Below are 16,757 nucleotides of genomic sequence, written 5' to 3' on the forward strand. Positions count from 1 at the left end.
TTGGCAGAAAGTGAATTACTTTAGCCTTCCCATGGTATTCATCATCCTAAAGCTGGAGGAACCAGTACTGGGTATTAAACCCATGTATACAAATATGGGTACAACAAATGCCTTTGAGGTAGGCAGCCAGGGTGGCATTGCAAGCTGCTCTTCCACCTGTGGCATGGGCATCCCATATGGACACTGGTTGATGTCTGGTTGCTCCACTTCTGATCCTGCTCCTTGCTTATAGCCTGGGAAAGCAGTGGAGAATGGTTCAAGTCTCTTTGGCCACTAGTCCAACGTGGGAGACTCAAAAGAAACTCTTGACTCTTGAGTTGAGAGCTAGTTTTGGTATATCAGGTTAAGTCACTGAATGCTATGTCAGATTGCCAGTTTGAATCCCAGCTGCTCTGCTTCAAAAGTAGCAGACAGCCCAAGTAACTGGTACCCTTGCACCCACATGGTAGATGTGAATTGGCACTGCAGATTCCTGGCTTCGACCTTGTCCATCTATGGCTATTGTGGCTAGTGAAGGAATTAACAAGCAGAGGGAAGACTGAGACCTTTCTCTGCTGCTCAGTCTTTCAAATTTGCGCCCAAATGCCTACAACAGCCAGTGTGTAGCAAGACAGAATCCACAAGGCAGGAACTCCATCTTGATCTTCCATCTATGTGGCAACAATTCAAGCACTTGAGCCACGATCTGGTTCCTTCCTAGAGTTGCAGAAAGCTAGATCAGAACCTGAGGCGGATTCAACCCCTGGCACTCCAGTACAAATGCAGGCATCTCAAGCAGTGGGTTGATGCACTAAGTCTTAGTACTTAAACAACACACAATGACTTAATGGGCATTTCAATTTTAGACCAGATGCCTGCCACTAGATGAACATATTTAATAGTCAATACAGAAGATCGGTAATCACTGATAACTGCTTACAAAGCTTATGGTTTGTACACTTTAAACAATGTATAGTACCATATATAGCAACACAGAATATTTTAAGCACAAAGTGGATTCTATGGGGGAGAAATGTTACTTTTAATGATATATACAAACTTGCTCGGAACAAAAAAAGAGGACAGAACCAAATCTTAAACTCAGACATTCTGAATTCAAGACTGGAAGACACTGTGTGGTACAGGGGCTAACTAAATTTTGCATTCAGTAGTATTTTTTTTCCTTTGGTAAAAATGCTACAGAATAAGCATTAACTTTTGAATCTCACAATAGGTCATGTTTGACACAGTTCTGTTGGATGACTTTGGGGAAAAGAAAGCTAAGAAAAAGATCAACTTACAACTGTCTCAAGCAGGACTTTGCAAATAGAGTTAATTTTTAGTCCAGCATTGATAACACTCCTACAGTAAGCACAGGAAAATGTTAAAAGTTAGATAATGAAAAAATACATTCAAGATTGATAAATTTACCTTACACCAGAAACCAAAACTATGTTTCTCTTTCTTCTTTGCTTTTGTGTGTCCTGGTCAAACAACTCCACTTTAAAGTTCTTGAGAGGTGGGGAGATATGTACGAGGAACCCTGACTTACCTGGGTTAGTTGTTACCAGAGTAGAACTTCTAAACACCATGGTAGGCAAAGCCTAGACATTTCCAATTCATGCACTTATGTGATTATGGTTGCCACTAAACCTCCAGACTTCCTAGTACTATTTCAAAGGTTACTTTACCAAAATGGTTTGAATGGAGTTCAAACTGTATTTCTAACATTATCCTGAGTCATTTCTCTACTTCTCCATCTCTCAGAAATCTATAATGATCATTATATGCTGAGTATTTCTGAATAATTCTTACTTTAATCATTCTGTCTCAGGCATATTCCAATAGCTAAACAGAAAAAAACTATCAAAACATGTTGCAATTTGGATTCTAAAATTCCATAAATATATTTATACACAGAGCAATCAGCTAGTGGTATGAGTAAATACATACATTTACGCACATAAATATATTAATATCAAGAGGCCAAGATAATTTCCATAAGTAATTTATTATTTACTTCTAGAACATTTCAAAGTGCTCACCAAAATTTCATATACTTTTACCTTCAAGTGTGTAGCTCTTGACTTTAAAAAAATTCACATGGAGAACTCTGGCAAATAATTTGCAAGAACATTCTTATGGAAGGGATGAACTAACATTGTAGGCTTTCAAAGTCTTAGATTTTGCAAAGGTAGAGCACACTGATTACAATGTAAAAACTTTTTTCTTAAGGTAGGGGACATGTCTGTCTAACTAAGCAGCTTGGATTCGTAACAAGTATAAATACCTTATACATAGTACAAACAAGTATGTGATTTAAACTATGAAAGAAAAAAATTCATTTCCTTCAGTAACCACTCAATAAGATTTTCAGATAGTTTTCAATATTGAAAACTACAAATAGAAAAGAAAGATTGTGTGCAGTTGTGCAAAAAGTAATTAACTCCTTTTATAAAAAGTTTCATTTGCATAGTTAATTTTTAGTCATACACAGACTATAGTAAAGAAAGTGGAAATAAATCAGAGGTAATATCAACCACGAGACAGAACATAGTTTAAGAGGCAATTCAGCAACGTACAGCTTTCTTCAAACACAATGTGCTGACAGAATCCATTTCAAAATAACCACAATAATTTTGGAGTATGTTCTTCCTCAGCCCAAGTCTGAACAAAAATATTTTAGATGGCTGCTTTGAGAATATTATAGCAGAGTTATTTTTGATGATTAATCATATTTAAATATTTTTCTTGGGCTTAAAATGTATTTATGCATCAAATAAAAATAGGGTAAAGCTAAGCTTTATTTAATGGTAGCTTATTAGGACTAGAAAATTATTACCAAACTGACCAACCTAAAAGAAATTAGAATATATATACATACGTAACTATCCTACACATTGTACACTGACAATTAAAATTATTTTTTAAAAACAAAACCCTCAGATAAATTAAAAGTGCATTAAGTATTTCTGGGTTGCTTTTGGCACAGTAACACTGCTATAAGTTTTTGCAAATTTGAGATGGAAGTGTTTTCAACAGAATAAGACACCACAATGAAGGCTTCATGAATAATTTATTCCATTTGAAGTTTCTTTCTTTTTTTTTTTTTGTTGCTTTTGTTGTTTTTTTTAAAAAGTATAAACTTTTTCATTTTCCTCAATCACAATTTGTACAACTCAGTGTTATGGCATTCGGCAGCAATAGTGTTTGTTCCTTATTCTTTGTCACGTTAAAAAGAAAAGCAATTGGACCATATTAAATGTTACTACTCAACAACAACTTTAAAACGCCCCTTCATAAAGTGACCAAGCTATTGAGAGGATTGATGCTGATATGTCCAGTAATGACATTACAAATTGTACTTTAAATTCAGCAACTTTAAGGTCCACGAATCCAGTTTCTATCTTAAAACTCCATGAATACATCAACCTGAGGAGTATTTTAGGTCCCAAATCCAGTTTTTGAATTCCTACTCCGAAAAAAAAAAAAAAAAAACCAAACCACATATAAAAATTTAAACCACAATTCTGGGCCCATTAAAACATTAAGAGAAACCAAAATGTGATTTCCAGCTGATTTGGTGGGGAGGGAAATAAACACGTATGTTAAAAAGGTTTTGCCATAATTTAGACAACTAAAATCTTAACAGGAAACCCAGGCCAAAATACCACTCATGCAACATTAAATGTAATAATAGACTGATATGAAATGCCACAGTGGAGAAGTAGCAAATTATATGATGCGACAGCATTTAAAAACTTCCTTTTAATCTATTCAATTTGAACATTTTAAATAATGCAACATAGTATTTTGATATTACAGTATTAACATAGTGCTTGATTAAAGATCTGCAAATCTTTGTTGTAACACATTAAGTTAAAAAATTACTTCAGAAGGTAAATATGAAGACGAAAGGAGATATTTTAATACAGTAATCTCTGCCATACTGACAATTGAGTACGAATACAGCTGAGGATGGCTGATTAAGTACTAAGAGCTCAATTTTAGTGGTTTAAGAAAAGTTTAGAAATATTTAAAAATTACAGCTACTTTAAAATTTAAGGATTACATATAAGTACACTTGGTGGCCTTCTGGCCAAACAATAGGGTGTACAGAAATTTATTATTCATACAGTGTTAATTCACAGTCCTGATAACTGAATGGCTTGCAGAAGAAAGGTATGGCTAGATGTTTCTCACTTGCTGGAAGCAGACATTATATAGCTAATCTTATTTAAATGCCATGATATTGAACTTCCACCCTGCTTCATAATGGATAACTACACCCAACCCAAAACAAAACAAAACAAAACACCAAAACACACGTACAGACATTATCACTGTAAGGAAGAAGTCAAGCTGTTGGTAATCCACTGGCATAAAGTAATAATATTTTGCTTATCTATATAAATAAAACATGATTACCCATACCTGTCTGTGACAGTACATTAGGAAATCAGAACCATCATCTTGTACAAAAGGCTTCATTTCTTTTTTTCCCCAAGTCAGCTGACCTTTTCTAATGGCTATTTAATAATTTTCAATTGAGTGTGAACTGGTAAGGGAAGGAAAAAGTCTTTTCAGCGAATCCTGTATATTTGGGAACTATTCCCTGATTTTCAGATAAAATAAATTGTACACTGGGTTCCCTCCTTATGGCTCTATATAAAAGAACTTTCAAGGAGTCATTTTTTTTTTTAACAATCTATTTTCAAACTGAGGTGTGGTTATCATATGTTAGTGATTTTAAGCAACTGAGAACATAGTTTTAATTTTTAATAACATATATAAAAATGATATTAATTTTGTAGAAATTCCAAATAAGCATCCTTTCCCTCAAATCTCAGACAAGTTTTTGTTTTAAAATAAACTATATAACTTGTGGTGCGTAGAATAATTTAAAAACAAATGAAGAGATGGAATCTTCAGATTTAGTATCAAAATATATTGACCACAGAGATTGATTATAGTCTTAAAGAAATTGTTGGAAACCCTTGTCATCAACTGTGTTTTCTTCATAGAAAAAAACACTTGCTAATGTTTTTATTTACACAATTTGATGAAGTAATATTGTTCATAAGAAAGTGATATTTATGCTAAGCAGATTATTTACATACAAAACAAGTTCCAGTAAAAAAAAAATAAAATATCAAATTAAAATCCCAATGGTGGTACCTCATTCTTTACTTAGCCTTTGTATTGTGTTTTTCAGAGGAAAATACTAATGTAAATTATAGAGTCAATACATAATTATTGTATGCAATTTGTTACTGTTGGCAATGTCATCTGGAGGAAAAGATATTCACTATTAAAAATAGTTTTGTAAATAAATGGATCATCCCCTTGTAGATCACTAATTAACATACAAATATGAATTTTGTTAGACTGCTTCCAGGAAAGATAGGTAGACTTGGTGACTGTGAATTCAAGTCAGCAATGCAGATAGGAGGCTAACTTGGGCTCTCTGGTGAGTAGCACTGTAGAAAGGATTACTGGGAAAGTCTGCATAAAAGCAGTTATCTTGGCATGTGCAAATAAGAAGGGGTAAAAGCTGTACTGAAGGAAGGGGTGAATTAAAGTCCCTACAATTCAATCCCTTCTTTAGGGAGGTGAGAACCTCCTTGGCATCTGCCCTATCTTAATCTGAGCTGTGTTAAAGAAAAGCACAGACTCTGGTGTTTGGGACTGCCATCTCCAAACCAAGAAAATTTAATAAATAAAAAAGGAAAAGGGAAACAGGTTAAGTTTAGAACTGATTCTTTCACTAGTGGAATAGAGTTTGAATACCAGAATTCACTGAGAATCTATTTACACCACAGTTTGATTGCACACACACACACCCAAACATATGCATACACTCACACACATTCCCAATCTTTAATTTAATAATAAAAAAGTCAAACAATCAAGAGTGATTGCTCTTAAAATAATTTGTAAAATGCCTAGAGCTGGGCTAAATTTCAACCTTGTAGCAGATCCTGAAGATAAATTTCATATAATTAATAATATCCCCATGCCTAAATGTGCCACTGTTAAAACTGAAAAAACTTTAAGCATTTAACATTAAACACCAAAATTAGTTTAAGCATTCAGTAGCAAATGTTTTTCTTGTAAAACTAAGTTTCTTTCACTGGAAATGGCCTGAAATATTAGTCATAGCCCTAAACCATAGTACAAAATATAACTGAAGAATTCTCATTTTATTCTAAGTTAAACCACCTAACAATATCACTTGTATATTGCCATCATGTTACTCTGTAAAGGTGTGATATATAAAATGCTGTAAGACCCGGTACCTTTTCCATTTATAAACACAGTGAACTTCATTACTGTACATGTACTCTGCAACTACAGCTTAGCTGTAAATTCTCCACACACAATGGTATGGACATTATTTCTCCTCTATCCCCATTAAACTGTACATTGAGACAATACAAATTTACTGTCCCACCCACCCCCTTACAAAAAAATAATACTCTAAAAGCAACCCTACTGCAACTTTTTAATTAAGACGATTACATATATTTTAGACCAATTGCTTTAAAGCAAGAAGGCAGTATAAACCTTCTAGGAAAATTTTTATAAAAGAGGTTAAGAAATATAAGACAATTTATACATTTAAAAACTTACAATAAATAAGAGATGCAGGCATTTTTGAATACTAGATACTATAATCCAATACAAGAACATCTTGATGTTCTAAAGCCATATGTTGAAATTCATTGTTCCTCATGTTTCCTCTCCATGCTTTTAATATTCATTTTACATGACTGGGTACTATGGCTCATTACTCTTCACAAATACTGTGACTGGAAAAAAAAGGTTAATTTTGCTACAAAAATGTTATAATACGTTTTGTATTGATCAGTCATCATCCTAAAGAGTTCAGTAAAGTCAATGAAAAATAGCAGGGTTATAGCCCCCCCAAGTCAAAACAATATTTGTTGAAGTAATAAGAATTAGACCCCATCACAAATGACTCTCACTGAGAAGATAAATTTAACTTAATCCTGCAGCGAAATATCCTTTTTCCTTGTTCTTTTCTTGCACAGTTCTATCAAATGAAGATCACAGCATATTCATGATAAAGTTATATAATTGATTCAGCACCACAAAATGAATTGGGAGACATGAGCGTCTGTCCTGGATTGCAGGGTCACAGGTTAGCCAGGAGAGTGCATTGTACTGTTCCAAAACAAACCTGAAAAGAAATAAACCACGTAAGTCATAAATCTATTTGCAACAGAGATTTTTGGAAGTACTTTTCAATTATACTATTAAAGCTTCAAAGTCACCTAAAAAAAAAAAAACAGTGAAAGATATGAAACAGAATCCTTGGGGGAAAAAATTATCTTCATAAAATGTGCTGAGAAATAATAACCTGTGTTAGGAAAACCCTGATTCTGAACAACACAACTGAAAACTGTAAACTCTTATCAAAACTGGAGAAAAATAAGAATTGACATTATATTCTTTTATAATTGCAACCCAGAACCCTTAATGATAAAACTGCTATACCTGAGGACATCTGAAGTCTGATTTGAGTCAAGTGGGTGGGAGTGTTTACTGTGAAGCAGCTCATCAGATTGCACTGAAGGCACGTGGAGGTGCAAAGAGGCCTAAAAAGTTAACACGGAATCAATCAGTTGACTATAAGGAAAATAATGTAATACCTACTTTTACCTAATTTTTCCATTCTGTCTTTTTCTGATGAAACACATTTTAGCTTAATGTTATGAATGAGAGGAAATATACAAATTCTTGGTCTACTTGCTTAACTAATTCATTACAAAACTAATTATTAAGTGCAAAACTCACATTGATTTGTCCTATATTTTCTTTAGCCTTACTGTTTTTGAGATGACAAAATAATTGACCCAAAGGATTTCCAGTTATTTTCAAGGTGTAACTTGCCTAAATGTATGAAATGAATGTTTAACTGGAACAAAGCCTCAGAATGTAAACTATGCAGACAAAGCTAGGTCTAGCACTAAAAAAGCTAGCAGGAATAAGCTTATGCAAATGCTTTACTTACATAAACTGTCAGCACAGCTTTGGTTCAACTGTGAATACTCTTAAGTAATACAGTGCACAAATTCCTTCTTTGCGCAATTTCATAACAGGCTTAGCAATGCCTGACACACCCATTTAGATATGGCAATGAAGAGTGAGAAAAAGGAATGCATTACTCTTCTTTGCATTTCACCTGAATGAAGTAAATCATTTTGTTTGTAAGACAATATATATCAGAGTTACAAAGATGGTGGTTTCACTAAAGAAATTATTAGATCTCTCTGTACCGTAAATGATGTGTTTTTTATATTTAGGTGCAGTCGCCTATGCAACTGCTATATGTATAAATTCTTGTTTAGTATATTCAGGAATATAACTAGAGAAGTTTATGTTAGAACTGCAAAGTCTTTATGAGTTACAATGAAACTTTCACATGGCATCACTATAAAATGTTATTAGTACCAATGCTTTAACTCATATGATAAAGAAATTTTAAATTATCTAGGTAACAGTCCACTATTTTTCCAAGCAAAGAGAAACATACCACGTGGTTTTACTGCTTATAGTACAAAACTAAAATGGGGTGCATGGAAAATAAGGTGAACAAAAATCATGGCCATTGATGCCTTACCTGGTGATTCAGAACCAGAAGTTCTAATCTTGTTACACTGTATCTGAGAGGTGAATGCCCACTTTACACTATCCTTTCTGCAAATAAATATTGAGTAGAAAAAATCTGGATAGTCCTTTGAACTTTTTGTACAGGTTTCCTTACAAAAATGTGTATTGAAACACTTGGTTCATTGAGCTATTAGTAGGTGTTATTCAATCCTTCTCTTGTGTACTAGAATAAGTTTGGGCAATGATAACTGAAGTTATTTATTGTTATTTTTCTAGAGCCTTTGATGCACACGCATGATTATGATTACAAGAGAGCAGACAGCATATGTAACCCTTTCCAAAGAACAAAAGAACTCTTCACTTCATAGAGACTCCAAAGATACTACTACTCCAGAGAAAATTCCTTGCGAATATATCCAAGATGTAATCTCTATACAGATGTTCTATACAACATCTATTGGAAGAGGAAGAAAAGTCATATACTGAAGCTAATTTTTAACCTGGTTGCTGCTGTTTAAACAAATCTCATAAACAGTCAATTCAGGTGATCAGCTATTGTTTTCTTTATGAATGGACCACAGAAGTCCATTGTTTAATCCTTAATGTCACTAACTGAATGGGATGTCATCAAGATATTTACATTTAATAGCAATATGATTGAAGGACAGCAAGAAGCCCACTACCCACTAAAACATAAACACAAGAAATTAGAAAACATGCTATCCAAATTTGACCCTGTATCTAAAATTCAGTTCACAAGTTTGAAATGGCATGACATACAGGATTAAAAATGGTAAATTTATGTAGGCTTATGTAGTAGGTAAATCAGATATGAATTTGTTATTTTGGAATAATAGCAGCAGCAACAGTAAACTACCTTAATATTTAAGTTATATCACTTACTAATAATTACTTATTTTGCTAAAAATAAATAAATAAATAAATAAATCAGGGCCCGGCACAGTAGCCAGAGACTAAAAGTCCTTGCCTTGCATGCCGGGATCCCATATGCGTGCCAGTTCTAATCCTGGTGGCCCCACTTCCCTCCAGCTCCCTGCTTGTGGCCTGGGAAGGCAGTCAAGGATGGCCTACAGCCGTGGGATCCTGCACCCATGTGGGAGACACACTAGAGGTTCCTGGCTCCTGATCAACTCAGTTCTAACTGTTGTGGTCACTTGGGGAGTGAATCATTGGAGGAAGGATCTTCTGTCTCTCCTCCTCTCTGTATATATGATTTTACAACAAAAGTAAAAATAAATCTTTAAAAACAAATAAGTAAATCACTATGTATCTGAAAATCATTACTTATGGAATACTTAATAGAAATTATGCAGTTAGGAAGTTTTTATAAGGAGAGAGTAAATGACAATAAAAAGCTGGGATTATTACAACTGTTAATTCTCAAAATAATGAACTGTTAATTCTCAAAATAATGCAACCTGAGAATACATTAAGATGTAATGCAAAAAATAACACAGTAACAATTAAGAAATTCAAATCTGGGAGGGTAGATGACAGCATCATGGTGTAGCTAGTTAAGCCACAGCCAGCATCACACATGGGCACTGGGATGAGAGCCAGTTGCTCCACTTCAATTCAGGTACTTGGGCCGACCCCAGCAGTTGTAGCCTTTTGGGGAAGTTAACCAGCACATGGAAAATTTCTGTCTTTAACTCTTCCCACTTCATTTGAATAAATTAAGACACATTGGGGGGAAGAGGTCCACTCTTTAGTCTGACACCCACTATAAATCCATGGATTTAGGCAGGTGAGATTTTCTGAATGTAGCTCACTTAGAAAATAAACAGGTTAGAAAGATGTAAGATTTCCTTTGATTCTAGACTTTATTTCCACATGGATAAGTTGCAAATAATAATCAAAACCAAGGTTATCCAGAATCTGACTTCAGGAAAAAGCTCAAACATCAGTGTAAAAATTGTGATAGTTTCACAATTACATAATTTTCTTTGTGATCCTGCCAATAGAGTTTGCAGTGGCATCTTAGACAAGTTGTAAGGATTCAAAACCCCACTGTTATATTTCCCAGTAATTATACCATAAATTATGATTATATAGGAATTGACATCAAAATAGTAATACCTTAAGAAAAAGGGGACACTGGTATTGTGCTTGAGGACATGCTGACCAGAACCAGTCAGGTAATGGACCCGCTTTGGCAGTTGATACGAAGTAACCAAGGGCCAATGGTTGCTGAAGAATATTAGTTACTTCATCATGAGATTCTGTTGAAAGTAGCCGATCAGTACCCTGACCCTTGAAAAGAAAAAAATTGAAAATATTTTAGTTCATTCAACATACCTAGATATCATAAATAAATCTATAAAAAACAGGATATTATAGTCTTATCACTACATGATGATCAATTTAAAAAGAATGCAGGAAGATCCTGAAAAAAATCAACAGCTATGCTCTTAGGAAGAGTATAATTATTAATAGTATTATAAGAATGAGCTCTTAAGAGTTGCACTAGGGAAAAAAATATGACAAAATCTTATTTTTAGGATGTATCTACTTGTGCATTTATTTGAAAGATAGAATGACTCAAAAAGAATGTGGGAGACAAATTTTTTTTTTAATTTGTTTTTTTTTTTATTTGGGAAGGCAGATTAACAGAGAGAAGGAGAGACAGACAGAAAGATCTTCCAACCACTGATTCACTCTCGACATGGCTCCAACAGCTGGAAACAAGATGATCCATAGCCAGGAGCCAGGAGTTCTTGTGGGTCTCCCACACAGATGCAGGGTCCCAAGGCTTTACTCTCTCTGGTCACAAGCACAGAGCTGGAAGGAAAGTGAAACAGCCGAGACAAGAACCAGTGCCCATGTGGGATCCCGGTGCATGCAAAGTGAGGATCTAATAAGGCTATCAAACCAGGTGCCTAAATGGTGGAAGTGGCAGTTTTTTCGTTTTTTAAAGATTTATTTATTTTGGGGGGAAAGTCAGATTTACAGTAAGAGAAGGTGAGACAATCTTCCTTCTGCTGGTTCACTTCCAAATGCAACTGCAACTGCCAAAGCTGCACTGATCTGAAGACAGGAGCATCTTCCAGGTCACCCACGCGGGTGCAGAGTACCAAGGCTTTGGGCCATTTCCACAGTTTTCCCAAGTCATAAACAGAGAGCTGGATAGGAAGTGGCCCAGGTGGGACACGAATCGACACCCACATGGGAAGCCAAGCTTGGAGGTGGAGGATTAACCAGTTGAGCGAACATGCCCCAGATAAGATCTGCTGGCCTTGGTGCTAGAGTGCTGAGCATAGCTGCCTTCCAGATAAGAAAGATAATCCATCTGCTGGTTCACTCCCCAGATGGTCACAACAGCTGCTCCTAGGCGAGGACAAAGCCAAAAACTTAGACACCACCTAGGTCTCTGGTTTGGATGAGAACAACTCATGTTCTTAAGTCATCCCTCTGCCACTTGCCAAGGAGCTTCAGCAGGGAGCTGGAACTGAAGCAGAACAGCCAGGATTTGCAACCCTATGTATTTCAATGTTGGCCCCTGCCAATGTTAACCAATTTTATTATTATCCCAAGTCTATGCTGTTAGTGAAAACTATTCTAGCAAAAACTATGAAACGCTCTACGAAACCTCTGATTTCATCAACTAATTCTTGAGAGCCATGCCTTCCCAAAACAAATCTATCCCATAGATAAAACAAAGTAGTGTTTTGGAAAACATGTCAAAATAAAGAGAAAAGCATTAAGTGATGTTTGTTTCTTCAGGATTAGTTACTATATCTCTTGGTATTTAAGAAAAAGTTTAAGGGGCCCAGCACTCAGGTATAGCAAGCTTAAGCCACATATTGTAATACCAGGAAACTACACAGATACCAGTTCCAGTTATGGATGCTCCACTTAAAATGTACCTCCTTGGGCCCAGCACGATGGCGCAGTGGTTAAAGTCCTCGCCTTGCACACCTGGGATCCCATATGGGCGCCGGTTCTAATCCCAGCGGCCCTGCTTCCCATCCAGCTCCCTGCCTGTGGCCTCGGAAAGCAGTCAAGGATGGCCCAAAGCTTTGGGACCCTGCACCCACATGGGAGACCCAGAAGAGGCTCCTGGCTTCGGATCGGCCGTTGCGCTCACTTGGAGAGTGAATCATCAGATGGAAGATCTTCCTGTCTCTCCTCCTCTCTGTATATCTGTCTTTTGAATAAAAATAAAATAAATCTTGGGCCCGGCGCTATAGCATAGTGGTTAAAGTCCTGGTCTCACACACATAGGGATCCCGTATGGGTGCAGGTTCTAATCCCAGCAGCCCCACTTCCCATCCAGCTCTCTGCTTGTAGCCTGGGAAAGTAGTCAAGGATGGCCCAAAATCTTGGGACCCTGCACCCACGTGGGAGACCCAGAAGTGCTCCTGGCTCCTGGCTTTGGATTGGATCAGCTCCAGCCATTGCAGCTGCTTGGGGAGTGAACCATTGGAAGGCAGATCTTCCTCTCTGTCTCTCTCCTCCGTGTATCTGCCTTTCCAATAAAAATAAATAAATCTTTAAGAAAATAACAAAAAATTCGTTAAAAAAAAAAAAAAGAGGAAGATGCTACAATGCCAAAGATTTTGGGAGAGGCAGGTGTCTTGGTACAACAGATTAAGCCATGGCTTGGGACTCAGCTGCTTTACTCCAATGCAGTTCTCTGCTAATGTGCCTTGGAAGCAGTGGTTAATGGCTCAAGAGCTTGGGTTCCTGCCACTGGCTTTACCTAGGCCAGCACTATCTGTTACCACCATTTAGAGAATGAGCCAGCAGATGGAACAAACTACTCTTCAACCTTTTAAATCAATAAACCTTAAATAAATAAATAAATAAATAAGAAGGGGAGACAAATTTTAGTGTCCAAACAGTATAATAAGCTGTAAAATAAATATATGTTGAAGGAAGTTAGCTGACTAAAAGTAAAAGTGGCTTCATTCAGGTGATGGAATTATTCTTTGTTACATGTGCTTTCTCTCAATAACCTCATTTCTTAGCAGTTAAAACATGAAAATACGCACAGTGAGACTGGACAGATGCCTCCCTCCCTATGTTCAAAATGTAGATACTTCATATATACATACTAAAATAACAAAGTGACAATTATATTCAATTTCACCAAAATATTATTCAACTCAGCATGATCAGTTTTGACTTCAAACAGAAGTACAAGACTGCCTGCTTTCTTAATTGATAAGCATAAGAAGGGGAATGGTGCTCAATATTTAACTTCTTTTGTCTTTCTTCTAAAGATTTATTTATTTTTATTGGAAAGGCAGATTTACAGACAGATAGAAACACAGAGGGAAAGATATTCTGTTCGTTACGGTCTTGTGCAATAGCCTAGTGCTTAAGTTCTCTCCTTGCATGTGCTAAGAGCCACATGGGTGCCAATTCTTGTTCCTGCTGCTCCATTTCACTTCTAGTCTCAGCTTCTGGCCTGGAAAAGCAGTAAGATGGATGAAACCATTGGGACCTTGCACCCATGTGGGAGACCAAGATGAGGATCCTGGCTTTTGGCTTCAGATGAGCATTCCATACGCATTTTCTGGTTTCCTGTTCATATGCTTGGGGAAAAGCAGATGATGGTACAAATAACTCACTCCCTACCACCCACATGGAAGACCTGAATAGAAGTGTAGTTTTGGGCTTCAACCCAGCTTAGCATTGGCTAATACAGCTATTTGCTGAGTGAACCAGTTAATAGAAAATACACCAGTTGCTATGCTTGGCTTCCCTCTCTCCTCTCTCTGTGCCTTTCAAATATATATATATATTTTAAATGTATAAAAAACTGATGTCTATGAGGCAAGAGCATGAATATACTGATTATCACCTCTTGCTAATATCCAAGAGAAATCAGAATCTTATTTCATATGTTAATCCCTTACTAAATTAAGGAACAACATTTGGGTAAACTAAACTTTCTAATAGGATTACCTTGCCAGCGTCACCTCCATGGGGGTAATGAGATCCTGGAGAATGCACAGGAGACCCAGTAGGAGATGCAGGAAGGATATTAATGATATCAGGATCCAGATCATCTGCTGTGTCCAACAAATCGAAGATACCCATTGCATCTGCCCCATCTATGCAGAACAAAGAAACAAAAAAACAACCAAATACTTTCCATACTCCATGGTCATATACATAAAATGAATGAATACATTTTAACCAAAACAGGTTCACTAATATTTAATGAGTGTCCACCATGGCCAGAGTATTGTGTAACAATTATATAAATAATTGTACAGAATCAAGCAGATTGTAGGCTGAGTAACGGCCCCCCATAAAGATGTCCATATCCTAATCCCAGCAATTTATGAATGTTACCATAAAGGACTACGTAGATGTGACCAAGCTAAAGATCTTGAGATGGGGAGAATATTCTGGTTTACCCAGGTGTGTTCAATGTGATCACAGAGCTCCTAATGAGAGGGAGGCAGTAGGATTAGAGCTAGGAAAGGAGACAGGATTGGATACTACACGTCTGACATTCAGGATGGAGGAAGGAGCCATATGCAAAGAATGTGGGTGGCCTATGAAGCCAGCAAAGACAAGTAAACAGATTTTGTCCTAGAGCCTTCAGAAGGAATCAACTCGACTAACACATGACTTTAACCAACTTGGACTGATTTTTAGACACTTGATCTCAGAGCTGCAAGACAATATTAAAGTACTTTGGAAAATTCATGGAAAGACAGGATTTGAAGATAATATGAGTTTTCCATGATTTTAAAATATCCTTTGGAAATGGGTGTTAAGCAATTCAGTGAACGGTAATTCAGGCAATAGGAAACTAATGCAAAGCAGGGCAGAAAGTGAAAATGTTTGAAATGAAATAATTTAAAGTATTTTATTACTGAGCAAAATATTAAAATTACTGCACAGTAAAATAAAAAAATAATAACAGGTATCTAGAATTATGTCTTTAAAGATGACATTTCTGCGATTTGCATTGGGGCACAGCAGGTAAGACATTACTTGTGATGACAGCTTCCCATATCAAAGTACAGTCAAGTTCCACCTGCTCTGCTTAACTCCCTGCCAGAAGATAGCAGAAGTTAGCTCAAGAACTTGGGAGAACATGCTGCAGTTCTTTGCTCCAAGTTTCAGCATGGCCCAGGCCTAGCTGTTATGACTATTTGGGGCATACACCATTGGATAGAGGTTCTCTGAATTTCTGCTATCCAAATAAATAAATAAATCTTTTTTAAGATGTCATATTTTGTAAGGCAGATCAGAATAACAGAATACCAATTATTTTCTGTTCTAATAAAATGTATACTGTAAGCTCACCTAGAAAAAACTACTTCCTTGCACTAGCAGTTTATATTACTACTTAAACAAATTTGAGTTGTTGAAATAAAACCAGAATAGTTGTATTCTTCAACAGTTCTGTAGTGGAAATCAGTTGCACAGAGCTGAAATCAGGGATATTACTAAATTAAAATAAGGTCAACAAGGCACCAGCAGGAATGCTCTCCTTCTGCAAGTTTTAGAAGAAAATCATTTACCCTGTCTTTTCAAGGATCCAAATCCCATATTGGCTCACATCCTCTTCCTCATTCTTTGGAGTTAGGCCACAGCATTTTTATTCCTCTGACTTGATTCCCTTTACTTTCATTACAGGGCCTACCATTCTATTGCAGATAATCATCAGACTTTCCTCTTTATGTTTCTCAAAAGAATACATGTAACTTTATGTAGGGATCATCTGAATAATCCAGGATAATCTTGCCATCTCAAGATACTTAATTTAACCACACCTGCTTAGTCTTTTTTCACAATGCAAGATAATGTCCTCAGGTTTTAGGGCTATAACATGGGTATGTTTTGGAAATGGATATGTTTTCAGCCTACCAGAATGATCAATATTTAAAAATTTCCAAAAACAATTGCCTACCATTGTTGGGATTGAAAGCTAAATCCAAATTTTCAGTGGTGTAAGTAGCTGATGCTACTTGCACAGAAGCAGAAGTAGGAAATACAAGTATGTGAGTACATGATGTATCCTGTGGTGTATTTAACTGAGATGTCTGCATGTTAAGAGTGGTGCTTCTTCCAAATACAGAACCAGTTGACACAGAATCTGAAAAAAACAATGAAAAACACCTTCTCTTTTAATAAATGATGTTTTATGTAGT

General features: G+C 36.1%; 1 protein-coding gene across 2 annotated transcripts in view; it reads right to left on the bottom strand.

The window, feature by feature from the left end:
- Positions 1–16,757, bottom strand: part of MED13 (mediator complex subunit 13) — a 95,682-nt gene continuing 78,925 nt past the window's right edge. For both annotated transcript variants that reach the window (XM_041000802.1, XM_041000801.1), the window contains exons 26-30: positions 16,517–16,702; positions 14,551–14,699; positions 10,717–10,890; positions 7,501–7,601; positions 1–7,183 (exon numbers count right to left, since the gene is read on the bottom strand). In XM_041000802.1, the coding sequence (XP_040856736.1) occupies positions 7,051–7,183; positions 7,501–7,601; positions 10,717–10,890; positions 14,551–14,699; positions 16,517–16,702 (743 nt within the window). In that variant the 3' untranslated portion in view covers positions 1–7,050. The remainder of the gene's footprint in view (positions 7,184–7,500; positions 7,602–10,716; positions 10,891–14,550; positions 14,700–16,516; positions 16,703–16,757) is intronic.

Source organism: Ochotona curzoniae, unplaced genomic scaffold (assembly GCF_017591425.1).
Source record: "Ochotona curzoniae isolate NIBS_2020 unplaced genomic scaffold, NIBS_Ocur_1.0 scaffold_2453, whole genome shotgun sequence".
In the NCBI taxonomy this organism is placed as follows: domain Eukaryota; kingdom Metazoa; phylum Chordata; class Mammalia; order Lagomorpha; family Ochotonidae; genus Ochotona; species Ochotona curzoniae.